General features: G+C 40.8%; 1 protein-coding gene across 7 annotated transcripts in view; it reads left to right on the forward strand.

Moving 5' to 3' along the window:
* Positions 1-14,680, forward strand: part of PPARA (peroxisome proliferator activated receptor alpha) — a 55,303-nt gene extending 40,623 nt beyond the window's left edge. For 6 of the 7 annotated variants that reach the window (XM_025214145.1, XM_006032387.2, XM_025214144.1 and 3 more), the window contains 4 exons: positions 2,968-3,106; positions 5,058-5,260; positions 7,772-8,219; positions 12,446-14,680. In XM_025214145.1, the coding sequence (XP_025069930.1) occupies positions 2,968-3,106; positions 5,058-5,260; positions 7,772-8,219; positions 12,446-12,693 (1,038 nt within the window). In that variant the 3' untranslated portion in view covers positions 12,694-14,680. The remainder of the gene's footprint in view (positions 1-2,967; positions 3,107-5,057; positions 5,261-7,771; positions 8,220-12,445) is intronic. The other variant, XM_025214148.1, reaches the window with a different exon arrangement.
* The last annotated feature ends 1,445 nt before the right edge of the window (positions 14,681-16,125 follow it).

The raw sequence follows: 16,125 nt of genomic DNA on the forward strand, positions 1-16,125 counted from the left end.
TTTTTTTTTTTTTTTTTTGCAGTGGGTGCTTGAGCCCCAGAGCACCCATGGAGCTGGTGCCTATGGCCCCAGCAGCCTGGGGGCCTCTGGGAGCAGCAGTCATGGCAATCCTGCTGCAAGGAGCCTGGCCAGCAGCTGGAGTCTGGCTGCAGCCAGGCAGGCTACAGTTTTAGGCAGAGCGCACTGCTGCCATGTGTGCTGCATGGGGTTTTTTGATCCCAGGATCTCCCAGGGTCAAAAATCCCACTCTGCGGTTCAAACTAGCAGTACAGGGAATGTCAGTACGTACAGTGCCACAGATGGGTCGTCTGGATGCACCCCCTTAGGCCTCTGGGAGAGAAGTGGACAAAGAAGAGCTAAGTAGCAGATGGAATAAACATTTGCATAACACTCCATGTGTAAATAAAAACAGGATATAAAAGAAATTATCAGGTAGCTAACAGGCAGGAAGATGTGGTAAAAACCTGATAAAGGAGGAACAAGATTGTTCAGAAAGGTTGTTATTACCTGTGAAGTGCAGAGGTTATCAAGTAGATTACAGTGGACCATGAAGTCATTGTCTGTGTTAAATCCCTGGTACTTAATGTCCAGTAGGCTGATGAATTTCTGTTCCTATCCTCATCTTGTAAAGGTTTTGGGTAGATTTCCTTGGACCACAAACTGTGAGGTCAGGCAGTGATTTTCTTTTTCTTTTTTCTTCCTGTGAAAAATGTTCTCCTACCTGTGTTTTATTGCCTTCATCTTTCTTCTGTGATCATTCATTCTCATAGTTTTTGTTTGGTTTCACCTACATTTGCCATGAGGACATTTATTGCATTGGATGAGATGTGTCTATCCCAGAATATGATATATGTATGACCCATGGATTCTGGTGGCTTTGTTGTGGGGAGTGTTGATTGTTGTAACAGTAGAGATGTGTTGACCAGACTTGTACTTTTTGTTGAGGCTGGGAATATTTTTCTCAGGGTCTGGTCCTTTTTAAAAACATGCTATAATTGTTTGATGATCCGATGATCCTTCTTATAGGTTCAAGTGTTGGGTAGCATGTGCGAATCAAGGGTGCGTGGTCAATGGGGTTTTGTTTTCTTGTATTGTACTAGGCTGCTGAGGGGTGGCTCATCAAAAGATGTGATCTATTTATCTGCTGGAGCACTTTTGCTGGGTAACGGCAGTTTTCAGTTTTGCAAGATTGGGGTCACAAGTATTCTTCTCAAAGCAGATTCTGTGGTATCCGAGGGCTTGACTAGATTACTGTGTTTTTGGTGTGTTTGGGTCGATTGCTAGTTTGTTGATATAAGTGTGTGGTCTGTGAGTTTTCTGTAGTGCTTTATAGGGTTCCCTCCCATATATAGATTGTGATGTCTAGGAAGCTGATGTAGGTATAAGAGTATTCCCAAAATACTTCAGTTGAAGGTGATAGTTGTTAAACCTTTAGTGCAAATCCAGATTGATGAAAATATCGTCTATGTAGTGTAGCTATAGTACAAGTTTGGAGCAATTCTCTAAAAAAAAAAAACAAAACAAAACAAAAAAAAACCTCTTCTGGGTGGCTCCTGAAGAGGTTGTCATATTATGTCCATAGCTATATCAGGGGTTGGAGGAAGTGTTGGTTGTTGAATTAAGTTATTATACATGAGTAAATGGATGATTTGTACAATCTGTTGTGGTTGCAAATGCAAGTGTAGTATGGTAGGGAATTCTAGTGTGGAGCATATACAATGTTGCTGGATTAGAAAAGTGGGGAATTAGTGGAAACAGTTTTTTCTGAAGCTGGTGCAGAAAGAATTTGTTAGTATTCCAGTTCCAGAGCAAATAATATAGGTGTGGGATCCTCCCCAAGTTCCTTATTGTAGCTAGTATGTGCGACTTCTCCGTTAGCCTCATTAGCGTTGAACTAGCAACGTTAGCCTCATTGTTTGCCTCATTTAAATGTGCATCTTTTTCACCCTCACTCAACTTTAAAACCTCTTGGGTCAGAATATCAAGATATAAATGTTCTGAGGTGACGTTGCAGTGATGGTCCAGGAAATGTGCAAGAGGCAAGAATTCTTGTGATATCTTTTATGGGACCAACTGCATGGTTGGGATAGGCATAGAAGAGCTTTTAAGTATCACAGTACCTTTCTCCAGGCCTCTGGGGGAAAAGCAGACACAGCAGAACTAAGTGACAGATGAAACAAAAGCTTGTGCAAGATGTAAATGATGAGAAGTTGTCATTGCAGACACATGGAACTTTGTGACATCCTGGCATTGCATGTGATGTCTTACTGTTCTGCAACACTATTGTGATGTTTCAGTATGAACCTGGCATTGCATTTGCCATATGAAGATACCATGGTAATTTCTGTTTACCTACAGGTTTTCATAAGATGCTTACCTTGTCATACTTGGCTTTTCTTTTAGTCTTTTATCCACCTTGTCCCCACACCCAGAAATTAGGAAGAGAGAATCCTTGTTGCATCTGTTGAGGGGGGGGGTGTGTGTGTGTGTGTGTGTGTGTGTGTGTGTGTGTGTGTGTGTGTGTACACATGGTAGATGGGTATCATCCTGACAGAGAAACCTGGAACAGCACATGACTCTGTAAAACAGTGCAGGGTAGAGTGCATGGGAGTTCTTGATCCTTAAAGACTGCTTTAAAATTACATTGAAGGTCCTTTTGACCTTTAACCAACAAAAGATTGGGAAGCAGGGAGTAGACGTAGAACCACGTTCTATCTAAATCAACTGTAAATTTGGTTGTAGTCATATATTACTACATTTAACAAAATAAGAAAACTACTGTCTTTTTAATAGTTCAGACTTTACTATAAAAATATCTTTTTTATGCAGATTAATGTTCATCTGATTTTTATCAGTGACTATTATGAATAATAGAAAAGAGAAATGGAGCTATATGGATAAAGTTTATTCGACTTCTTACTTCATGTTATCTCACAATATATAATGTTCTCTCAAACTTTTTAATAGGGTTTTTTTAGGAGAACAATTCGACTGAAACTCACCTATGATAAATGTGATCGCAGCTGCAAAATTCAGAAAAAAAATCGTAATAAGTGCCAATACTGTCGTTTTCAGAAGTGCCTTTCAGTTGGAATGTCACATAATGGTAGGTAAGAGTGCCCTTAATTTGTTTGCTAGTTCACAACGAAGAGCTCAATTCTGAAAGTAGACATGTTGAGTAACTTACTAGTGTGTGATTCTGTGCTTACACTGACTGAGTATATATAAAGACCTCAAGATTTTATAGTGTATTTACAATAAGCCCTGATCCTACACTAAGAATTACATGGATGCAGAATTCATCCCTGATATAGGATCAGAACCTCATTTTAGGGGGGGGTTTCCTCCCCCCCCCTTTTTTTTTAATGATCATATTTTGAGTGCACAGTATTTGAACAAATTTAAGGGATATTTTCTGCCAAAATTATTAAAATAGGCTTCCTATTTATAAATAAGTAAATAAATAATCCAAAAGAGGCATGTGAGTGCAGTTGATTGGAAAAAAGAAATATTTTTTATTTCAGGGTGAATTAAGTATTTGTTTCTACAAGACTCCTCTTTTAAAATATAATTCAATTTGATCAACCAAATGAAAGTTCACTAAAACAACATCCTTTCTACAGTATTCATGAGTAGCGTCATCAGTAAGTAGATTTTATTGAAGTGAAAAGCATTCTTAATTCTCAGTTTAAAATGTTTACATAAGCAAAATTTAAATTTTATTTTATCACAAAGTTGGATTAAATTTATAGTTAAGTACTTAGCATACATCTGAAATGTGAGTATTTACTTTGCCACTATCAACAACAATATTTAAACATCTTCCTACTTTATTTATATTCTGTTATGCGTATTAGATATCTTTTTGCACTTTGGAGCTTATTTTGTATGTATGTAAATTCAAGCATCCAACAATTCGACTGTACCATAAATGATATGCATCATTTCTTGACTGTAATTTATGATGGTGTATTTACTAACATGCTTAGTACTTGAAGTATTCACTCTCTTGTTTACAGGTGTCCAGTATTTTGCTGTTACGGATTCTCTTCCGCTTGTACAGTGAGCTAGGTTTTAGATATAAAAATAGGACTTAAATACTTAGAACAGGACTCTAGGCACATTTAATTGTCCAAGAATAAAACTGATTCATAAAAACTAAACCCTCCTGTATAATCACCAAGTCCTGGAGACACTGACACTCATTACGTGCCTTCTGGTTTGACTTTGAAAATCTGCTAGGTATCGTTAGCTCTGTTTCCAGTGTCTGCCCAGAACTACCCAAGTATGAGTAGCTCAGCAGCTAGGTTCCGCTTGAGCCCCATAAGGATCCTAAACCTAAGTGAATCGGTGTATGGACATATGTCTGCATGGTACAGGACAGCACCATACTGAGACCCACCTTGCCCGCTTCTTACATGCTAGCTCCCAACCAGAAGTAGTGTAGTTGTGTCAATGCAGTACTGTACATGTGCCAGCATGTTCTTCCTTACAGCCTAGTGGTGGGATGCTCTTCTGGGGGATGTCATATTTGAATGCCCCAGGATTTGGTGTCTAGGGCTCCTGCTCCATGAATGTGTAGTCAAGCCACTAGATTATTGCATATAAAGTGAATATGTCCATTATCACATCCTTCTCCAACAATATTTTAAAACTAAAATAATTTCATCTTCATTTTGTGAGGCTTCTGATCCAGGTGGAATGTGTGAGGTGTGCTCTGAGCAAGTCTACTGTATTTGCCCCTCACAATACTACCTTGCAGAGCATAAGCATAACCAGGGTTTCCTGAGGGGCCTAATTTGATAAGCATCCTCAAAGTATGTCTAACACACAGCTGCAAGATCAGGCACTTGCCAAATTCTTTTGACACTTTATACCTTGATAATTAGATAATGGCTCTTTGGCTTTAGTCTGTTCCTGGCTTTACTATAGTATAGATTATGGTCTACTTCTAGTGCTTACTCTTTCTAGATGACAGCCTTACCTTTGTAACCAAGAAATAAAAATAGCATTGATTGTTGTTTCTGTATTCATGATATATGCATCTTTCCTATCAGCCATCCGTTTTGGACGAATGCCAAGGTCAGAGAAGGCAAAATTGAAAGCTGAAATTCTAACAGGTGAAAACTATGTAGAAGATTCAGAAATGGCAGATCTTAAATCTCTTGCCAAGCAAATTTATGAGGCCTACCTGAAAAATTTCAATATGAACAAGGTCAAAGCCAGAGTCATTCTGGCAGGCAAGACCAGTAACAACCCAGTAAGTCTCTTTGCTTTTTTTATAGTAGAGCTGCTATGCAAGAGCTAGATGTTGCATTATAATGCTGGAGAACTCTCAAGCAGATCATTTGGGGGAATAAAGGGTGTAATATAGACATAAAAGATAGAAAAAGAATATCTAGTTAATCTGATTCTTGATACCTAAGGTCACTATAGTGGGAAGCTGTAACAAAAAATTACCTTGTAAATGGAAAATAACAAGCCCAGATTATAGTAAATTGCTAGATGGACAGTTGTTAACTCAAAGTGGCAGGGAACAGTAAATTAGTTGCTATTGAGCAGAAATGAACTGTGATATTTGACTTCAAACTAGTTTTAATACTGGGGGAAGTAAATATATTGCCAATTAAGAATAAAGATGATGATGATAAAGCTTCACCTTTTTACAACTCTTCGTCCACATCTCTTCATCAAATACTTTAAATATCTGAATTTTTATAGGTAGTCAATTCAGGGCACAGCAAAGTTGTGCCTTTGCCAAGAGTTACAGAGCATAAGTATATAATACAATAATGGGAGAGAGTCATGATTTTGGGTCCTCAGCTTGAGACTCCTCAAGGGAGCCTGACTTGACGCTCAGAAGCTCCTTCAAGACCAGGCCTGGCTTTCTTCAGTATCTCAAGCTGAGCCCCCAAAATCATTAAAAGTAAAAAAATAAATAAATAACAAAACAAAAAGAGGGAAGCTGAACCAGATGTTCTTGCAAGGTCCCTTCCAGCCCCTTACAATCTATGAACATATTAATATTGTAATTGCTAATGTACATTAGTAACATTGTGTATTGATGTTCATTAGTACAAATAGGAATTGTATATACAGGTTTCCTTCGATTTATGCGGTACATGCATTCCCGGAGAACGGCTCATAAATCAAATTCGCATAAAGCGAACCCACTTTACAATGTAACAAAAAGGGATAGGTTCCCATGGCAGTGAGGGAGGGAAGGAGTGAGGCTGGGACTAGGAAAGGGGCAGGGGGAAGGGTGCTGCTCCCAGGGCTGCACAAGGCAGCCTGTAGCTGCTGGGCTGCACCATGCCACGAACGCCAAGGGCTCTGCCTGTCCCCACTCGCCCCAGCCCCTGCTGTAGCAGCCCTGGGAGTGGCTGATGCCAGCTGCCTGCAACAGGGCACGGTGCAGCCTGGGAGCAGAGATGAGTGGGGACAGGCAGCGCCCAGGCAGCTGCTCCCAGGGCCAGCTGCTCATGGAGCCACTGCAGCCGGGACTGGGGTGAGTGCCACACCCTGCACCGCCAGGGGTTCCACTTGTCCACACTCACCCCAGCCCATGCTGGAGCAGCCCCAGGAGTGGCCAACACCAGCTGCCTGCACCACGGCATGGCACAGCCCAGGAGCTGAGGTGAGTAGGGACATGCAGAGCCCAGGCGCGGGAGGGACAGGCAGAGCACGGTGCAGCCCAGCAGCTGCAGGCAGCTGGTGTCAGCCGCTCCCGGGGCCGCTGCAGCCAGGGATGGGGTGAGTGGGGCCGCGGCCCTTTCCCCTCCCCCCACAGACTTACTTGCTGATCACATAAGAGCAAATTTACCCCTCATATAACGAATTATGGGTCTAAATATGCTTATCATATAAGAGTGAATTCACATATAAAGAACCCACATAAATCAAGGGAAACCTGTATTATGCTCTTACTAGCTTGTGGGGAGGTGTCATGTTGTAGATATACTGTTTCATGCCAGAGCTAACTTCTCCATAAATGGGGGGAAAAAAAGCTCAGTCTTCTAATTTTTAATATCTTCATCTAGTAACTGGCTTAGATCTTTTCTACTACCAAATTTATTATTCCTCGAAAAGGGGAGAGTAGATATTCAAAACAGTGTATCTGGTTTTATTATAATTTTCTGAAACTATAATTTAGTCTCTTACACTAAGCACTGAATGCTTGGTGACTTTTTTTTTTTCCTCTCAGACACCAAGATCAATAACATTTTATAGGACATGGGTGTAAATATTTGTGTTTAATAATCAAGCCTGCTTTTATAGCATTTTCCTGTTTTTTGCATTCAGCTATCCCATTTTTCCTATCCAGGAAGTGAGTATATGCCTCCTATAAGACGTTGAAGATAGTAAGAAAATGAACTATTATCCCTGTAAAAAGCAGCAGCCAACCTACAGCTTGTAGTTGTTTGTTTTGCACTATAAAATTACATGGGTAGACTGAAATCTGTGGAGTTTTTGTGGGTTTTTTACTTTTTTCTATTGAGATTAACTTTAATATAAGGTATTTATTTTATAGCAAGTTAAATTGAATAAGATGAGATTCAGGTCCACTATATATGAGGTTGGGAAGTAGGGGAGCTATTTTATAAACCACACAAATACATATGTTACTTGCCACTTCTTAGTTTAGGGTTTTATTAATAGTTGAAGCCTGATTTTTATGAGACACGTGTATCTGTTTTGTTAAAATATTAAAGAAGCTAATTCTATTAACATTTTATTTTGTAAATGAATTAATTAGACCTTTTCTCTGTAGCCATTTGTCATACATGACATGGATACATTGTGCATGGCAGAGAAGACTTTGGTGGCAAAGCTGGTAGCTAATGGAATTCAGAACAAGGAAGCAGAAGTTCGAATCTTTCATTGTTGCCAGTGCACATCTGTAGAGACTGTAACGGAATTAACTGAGTTTGCCAAATCTATCCCTGGCTTCTCAAACCTTGACTTGAATGATCAGGTGACCCTATTAAAATATGGAGTTTATGAAGCCATATTTGCCATGCTAGCTTCAGTGATGAACAAAGATGGGATGCTCGTTGCCTATGGAAATGGTTTTATAACTCGAGAGTTTCTGAAAAGCCTAAGAAAGCCATTTTGTGATATCATGGAGCCGAAGTTTGACTTTGCAATGAAATTTAATTCACTGGAGCTTGATGACAGTGATATATCCCTCTTTGTGGCTGCTATCATTTGCTGTGGAGGTAAGAATAAACATTTATTATTAAAAGGTATTTAACATCATTCTGTTATTAGTAATTATAATGCAGTTATTGTTGTTGCAATTGATTTGAATTTTTGCCTAAGATTGGTTGTTTCTATGAGGTATTATATGGGCTTTGATCCCATGTTGTGCTATGTTGGAACATGTCTGTATATATGTTGTTGTTAGACTGGGGCCTTGGTGCTTTGCTTTCAGTTGGATTCTGAAGAGTATCCTTTTTGAGGAATAGGGTTTAGCTTGAAGAAATATTTTTAATTTCTGAAACCGACAAAGAAATGCCACAAGGTGAGACTGCAGCCTGAGGGGATCCCCGTGGGTCAGGAAACCTCACAGTGGAAGCTCCACGCAGCCAGATCCAGTCTTGTCCAGTCAACGGGATTAGGGCTGAGTCTGCCCCCTCCCCCCCTCCCGCATATGTCTGGATTTAGGATGGGCTGCTCCACTTCCTACCTCACGTGCTTCTGTGCATCTGGATCGGGGCTGTTAAATCCCCACCCCCTCCAGGCACATCCAGACTGGGGCCACCCCGCCCCAGCTGTACATGTCTGGATCAGGATCAGGGCTGGACTGCTTTGCTCCCCCCAGTACTCCTGTCTTAGTGCACAGAATCAATCAGGGTTGTGGTGAGGAGGCTATGACCTGCTGTTGCAGAAGTTGAAACTTAGGAATGAGGCAGGGCATTGCCAGGAATGAGGACAGTTACATAGTTATGGCACTCAAATGCTACTTGGGTAACAGGATGATGCCCTTTCTTGCCATGGTTCCTAGGAAATTCTAGAAGTATTGTTCAAACCAAACTTTTCTCAGCTAGTTGCTAATTGTGTTCTAATTTTCTGGGTGCTTGACTTCACACCTCTGGGACTGATTTATGGAAGGCAGGCTACTCACAGCTGCCATTGGAATAAATGGAAACTTTGCTTTGAGCACATTAAGTTCTCTGAAAATTCAAGCCTTGGGTGTCTTTAGATTCACAAAATTAGTGAATACTTCTTATTTCTGTTCCACATACAAAAATGGGAATAATACTGCCTTATCTTACAGGGTTAATATTTGTCAAGTATAGTAGACAGTACATAAATCCAGAATTATCAAAAATCTGGCTCTTCCCCCTGCCACTCCAGGACCAGCCGCCACTTCCCCCCACCCTCCTGGACATGGAGGGGGAACCTTGCATGTGGCAGCTGCTGCCACCAGTCACCACCCCATATAATTGCTCCGCATGCAGCCGCTGCTCCAGGACCAGCCACCCCAACCCTCCCCCCACCACTTACCCACTCCGTGACTAGCCGCTATGCTGGTTTAAAAGATCTCACATTTTCAAATATCTGGCAGGTGCTCGGTCGCGAGCATGCCAGACTTATGAGGTTATACTGTATTTGAATGACATAGTAAGGAGTATCATGGAAAAGTGCATAAGGAATCAAGTAATTCTGACTTCAGAGCAGGATTCAAATAGTGTGAAGCAAGAAAGGCCTATAGCAACAGACTAATAAGAATGAAACAATGAGAGAACTCTTCTTTTTTAAATGCGCATCATCCATTCAATACCCTGAAAGAGGAAGGGGTCCTGTTGAAATGTGATCGTGTAGTATCAAGTACTGCGTCCTCATGCCAATTCCACTCTCATCACTTAACTCGACCCTGACTTTTTTTCATAGTTTCATAGTTTGTAGGGTCGGAAGGGACCTGGACAGATCATCAAGTCCGACCCCCTGCCATGGCAGGAAAGAGCACTGGGCTCAAACGACTCCAGCAAGGTGTTCATCTAGCTTCCTCTTAAAGACCCCCAGGGTAGGAGCCAGCACCACTTCTCTTGGAAGTTGGTTCCAGATCCTAGCTGCCCTGACGGTGAAGTAGCACCTCCTGATGTCTAGTCTGAATCTACCCTCTGCCAGCTTGTGACCGTTATTTCTTGTCACTCCTCTTAGGGCTCGGGGGAACAGGGACTCCCGCAATGCCTGCTGGTCCCCCCTGACTAGTTTGTAACAGGCTACTAGATCCCCCCTCAGCCGTCTCTTGTGGAGGCTGAACAGGTTCAGGTCCCATAGTCTCTCCTCGTAGGGCCTGCCCTGCTGCCCCCTGATCATGCAGGTGGCCCTCCTCTGGACCTCTCAATGCTGTCCACATCCCTCCTGAACAGTGCAGCGCCCAGAACTGGACGCAGTACTCCAACTGTGGCCTGACCAGTGCCGCAGAGGGGGAGGATCACCTCCTTGGACCTGCTTGAGATGCATCTGTGGATGCACGACAAGGTGCAGTTGGCCTTCCTGACCGCGTCCCCACACTGTCAGCCCATGTTCATTTTGGCATCAATAATGACTCCAGGATCCTGTTCTGCCTCTGCATTGACGAGAAGAGAGTTCCCCAGCCTGTAGGTATGCTGCTGGTTCTTCCTCCCCAGGTGCAGCACCTTGCACTTGTCAGTGTTGAAACCCATCCTGTTCTCATCTGCCCACCCCTGTAACCTGTCTAGGTCTGATTGCAGCCTATTCCTCCCTTCTAGCATGCCCACATCCCCCCACATCTTAGTGTCATCAGCAAATTTGAATAGGGTGCTTTTTACCCCCTCGTCCCAGTCACTGATGAAGGTGTTGAACAGTGCGGGTCCGAGGACCAAGCCCTGGGGGACCCCTGCCCACATCCCTCCAGGTCAAAATGACCTGTCCACAACCACTCTCTGGGTGCGGCCCTCCAGCCAGTTAGCAACCCATCTGACTGTGTAGGTGTCGACACCATAGTCCCCTAGTTTTTTAATGAGAATAGGGTGAGAGATGGTGTCGAAGGCCTTCCTGAAGTCCAGAAAGACTACGTCCACTGCTACCCCTGCGTCTAAGGGGTTTCTTATGTAATCATTCTTTGTCCCTTGTCCTGTGTGTACCTTCTTCCCAGACCTGAGAAAGGGCACTTTGTGTCCAAAAGCCTGTCTAACATACCTCCCAACAATACAGTGGTCAGAGTAAAAATCTTGACACAAAATAAAAATCCTGTCCCCTGACATTTTCAGCTCCTCGTCTGGTAAGGTGGTTTTTCCTACCCTTATTGTCTAGTCAAACCATCCAAGTGACTCCCAGTTCAGATGTCTTGACCCAGGCTCCTTCGCATCCCCAGCCCTCACTGGTTTCTGTCCTGGCTCCTTGTTCCACTTTCTCTTGACCTCCCTTGGTAGCCTCTGGTCCTTGTCACTTCTTGTAATTCAAGCTCTTCTCCTGCATTAAGATCAAGCAGTTTCCTTCTCTATGCTCTCTAGACCTATAAGAGGGTCATTGATAGCACAAAAGACAGGTTCCCCTTCTCTTAGCACAGGTGTCTAGACTTTCAGTAGCTCAGAGCTACATTTCCCAAGAAAATCCTGCTCACCTCTGTCCTGGGGCATACCTTGTGTGGACAGGACTCCTTGGGGAAGTTAGCTTCTAAATTCCAAGAATGCAACTATTCCTGAAAAACCTGTAATTTTGCCTGATTGAGGCAGATTATTTTGAGGATGACTAATCATTTCTTGGCAGATTTCAAGCTCTATTTTCAAAACATAGGAGTTCTAAAAAAGGTCAAGGGAATCCAGTAGGCACTATTTGTTTTTCTCCTGTAGCCTCTCAAATGCTTGAACCATTTGGACTGAAACTTTTTAAAAAATGCGTGAGAGACATTACATCTTAGGAAAAGGCTGAGCTCAGACAATTTAAAGTATTAGAAAGTTCTAAGCAACAGAAAGAAGAGTCTTACTGTGGGAAGTGTCAGGTAATCTTAATAATGGGTGGTACAAACAGATTTGGCAATAATTATTATGGGTGCCAATTTGGTATAAGGTATATCCTGAAGAACTTACTAGAAATAAGTTGTTGGTCTTCCTTGCCCTTCCAATTTGCTTGGGAGACCCCTAACACTTTGACATGTGAACACAGAACCAGATATTAGTGTTACTGTTAGGCACCTCCAATCTTTTTCCTGTAGCACAACGTATATTTTAATGTAAGATTTCAGCCTTTGGGGGAAGAAGGGGGAGTTTTGCCAAAAGCATGAGGAGCAATTTAGAGAGAGAGAAAGTACTAAAGACAGGATTTTACTTTGGCTTTGATCCAAAACCCATTTGAAATTAATGGGAATATTCCAATTGCCCTTGGTGGGTCCTGGATCAGGTTCTAAAGCTGGTAAAAACAAGTAAAACAATTGTAAAGTTAAGCTGTGTTCTTTTGTTTGTTTTGTGAACAGATCGTCCTGGTCTTGTAAATGTAGGACACATTGAAAAGATGCAGGAGAGCATTGTACATGTACTAAAACTACACTTGCAAAACAACCATCCTGATGACATCTTCCTCTTCCCAAAACTTCTTCTGAAAATGGCTGACCTCCGACAACTTGTCACAGAGCATGCTCAACTTGTTCAGATAATCAAAAAGACTGAATCTGATGCACACTTACACCCTTTACTACAAGAAATCTACAGGGATATGTATTAAGGGGTTTTGGTATTTTTTCCGCAGTATTTAAAGCCAACAGTAACACTAATAATAGATGGGAGCAAAATTACTTTGCACAATTATCTGCTGTGCTTTTAACACCAAAGCATGAAAAAAAACAGAACTGGACTATCACACTTCTTTTTTGCCTTGAATTCTTCTTTTTAAGAAATTTAAGGACACTTATGCAGTGCTCATGAATTTGCTCATAAAAGGTTCTGAATAATTTAAAATTTGGGGAATAGTGAGAATTTTGTATGTATGTTTTTGTATTAACAAATTTGAATCTATTAAGTAGCGTAAATAGATCTTGATTGATCAAAATTTTATGTTCTATATTGATTTAGTCATTTAACCTTTAATTTAATTGGGCAAATTATCTCAAGGTAAATGCACTATCTTCTATAGATTATGCACTCTTGTTTTATATACTCTCATGGTCACTGAAAGCCAGCTTGTATTTTCTGACTTTTCTTGAAATAAGGCGGTCAGTCTAAATCTATTGAGTGGTTGGGAATAATTATATATTCACATTTTTATGTTTGAAAGATCTTTTGCTTTGCTGCTCTCAGAATTGGGTGAGTAACAGTACTGCTATAGTATTGTACTGCTTGGGTAATTTTTAGATTAGCCTGTTGAGAAGGCTTTCTTTATTTAACTTTTTTTTTTTTTTTTTTTTTAAGTACAGCACTCAGATATATCTTACCCAGATGCGTGTTGGTGAATTAGCACATAAAAGTGACTGAATGCTTGTTTCAGAAGTGTTCTAAGCAAATAACAACAAAATGTCCCCTATGGCTGGATACATTAATACTGTGTTTGTCTTTGAGAAGTCAGAATAGCTCAAGACGAAACTTTAACCTCAAAACATCATTTAAGTTAGCAGGACTTAGGGAGAATCTCAGAGATCTGATGCTTTCCCCCAAAGAAGCTGAAGTACAATTTGTCAACATGCTGTTGCTTAAACTGATGGTCTACTCTGAAAAAAAAATGATTTAGTAAATACAGCACTTTCTTTCTTAAAAGGTCTGGTACCCTACTTGTTTACATTTCTGACAGATCAACTATTTTACATTCTTTGTATCTGTTAGTCCCTCAAAGCTAACAGCTTTCTTAGCCTGCATTTCCTTCTGTTCATTTATATGCATTGTCAACAGAATAGTCAACTAAATTTAATTGCATCCCATTTTGTCCACATTTGTATGCACATATAGAGATTACATTTGCATTGGAAGCAGAATTTGTAGATAGTGGACTCCTACAGACATTTAGTTTCTCCTGGAAGAGTCGCTGCTTTCCCAGGAGAAACCATGAGTGTACTGATGTTCAGTCTTTTTCTCTCAGAATAAAATGGCCGCTCCAGGAGAGAGAACCTGGATAGCAACTAGGGTTACATCACTCCCAGGGCAATTTCTCCTGAGAAAGTGAAAGTCTGTACACGCTGTGCTGCTTCTCAGAAGAAAACAGTCCTCCAGCATGCCCCCTTCCGTCCCTCCTTCCTTCCCTCCTGGGAGACAGTGTGTCACTCCGTGGACTCTACTGCTCCAGCAGGGCATAAAACACACCCCTTTCACAATGTCCACATTTGTGCTGCAGAGAAGGTTGATCGTGGGCAGTTAGGGCTGCCCTATGCACTGGTGCCATTTGATGCTGGTCGGATTAAACTGATTGCAAAGATATGGAAGCGGGTAACATTTTGGGGAAAATGTCTTGCAGTATGTAACTGGGAACAAAATTTGATCCTCAGAATACCACTTAATGGTGATACTATATAAGCCAAAATATAACAGGATGGTTTACTGTTCCCATGTTACCTATAGGCCTGTAAGTTAGGTTACTGAAATATAATGAGCATGAAACACCATGATGCCATTTTTACAGTTGTTTTCAGAGATTTCTGTGCAATGAATGAAAATAACTGCTAGCCATGAGTTTCTTTGGGAATTAACATTTAATACCTATTTATTAAAAACATTATTCTCTTTTATCTGTATTTTCTTTTCTTATCCTAACAGTTTCTCTATTGTCCTTTTTTCTGTGGCTTGTTACAACAGTGTTGTTTATTGTTTTTCTTGCAGCGAGGGGGGAGTTGGAAGCCATTCTCAACTTTTTCTTGGCTTTTAGGCTTTCTCTGTCAAAGAAGGGTCAATTTTTGCTTGTGTTATCACAGTGTTTGTGGACCTCAATCTTAAACCCACATTAATAGAATCAAGCATGCTTTTTGAGGCCCAGAACATAGGAAAGTGATCTTCATTTTAATTACAGAACATGTTTCTGTTAGAAATGTACTAGTTCTTTGAGGATCTTGGTAAGTTCTGGTTCATATTTAAAAGCATTTTTTTATTTCAAGTTTGATACTATACTATTAAAACAATATTAAAAATAAAGCCATGTATACAGTATGATGTCATTATACCAAATCCTAGGTTGGCTGTTTTGGGGGTTTTTTTGGTTTTTGGGTTTTTTGGTTTGTTTGTTTGTTTGTTTTTGGGGGGGGGGGGGGTAAAAGCCCTCCTTTCAAAGCAAACCAAACTGCAGGAACTGATTTTTTCCAAACCTTCCCCCCCAACCCATTCTTGTGATGCAGCAAATTGGTTAACCCTATTATAGAGAACACCCTCTTTTAATGACCTTGAATCACAGGTTCTTAAGGGTTCATTATAACGAGGTTGTTTTGTATGTCCAACAACACAGTAAGGATCTATATAGAAACTAGCCATTAGGAATATTTGGAATGTCTTGTGTAAATTTCCCATGCATGTCTAAAATGTAATGTGTGTGTCTGAGAAAATGAATAGCAGTAGGTCCATACATACAAAATGATGGCCTACAGGTTTTCTTCCTTGTTCCCTTTTTTCCCTACTCCCCACAACCATCAGTAAGAAATGTCTGAATATGGTATAACCATCTATAACAATCCTATTAGGTAGTAGGTTCCCATGTCTTATCAGGAAATAGTGGATTGAGGAATTGTCCTCCTTTACTTATCATTGCAATACGTAGTGTGCCTTCCTGATTCTTAGTCTGTCTTGACTCATTATGGAGCTCAGGGCAATAAATATTTTTACGCAGAAGACAGATTCAGAATTGGAGTCATTGATATCCGATATTACCAAAACTAGAGTTTCAAAAGCCCCAGAAATTGGGCCTCAAAAAATCAAAAGGCTCTTCAGTCCAACTGTATCTCCATTTTTTTTCTGGCCTTTTGTTTCTGACTGTTAGGATACACTTAGTTTTTCAAGCTTTTTGCTGACAACCACAGAGATAATTACAACAATTGTAATGGAAGCTGAGATTTGACACACAATCACTTGTGTCTAGGGCTTTGGACTTCAAAGAAAAAAATATATATTGGAGGCTCATGATGAAAACATGAGCTTGTATATCAATTTTTGATTTTTTTTAGATTTAAATATGAACCTAAATGCTCTG

Source organism: Alligator sinensis, unplaced genomic scaffold (genome assembly GCF_000455745.1).
Source record: "Alligator sinensis unplaced genomic scaffold, ASM45574v1 scaffold91_1, whole genome shotgun sequence".
Classification (NCBI taxonomy): domain Eukaryota; kingdom Metazoa; phylum Chordata; order Crocodylia; family Alligatoridae; genus Alligator; species Alligator sinensis.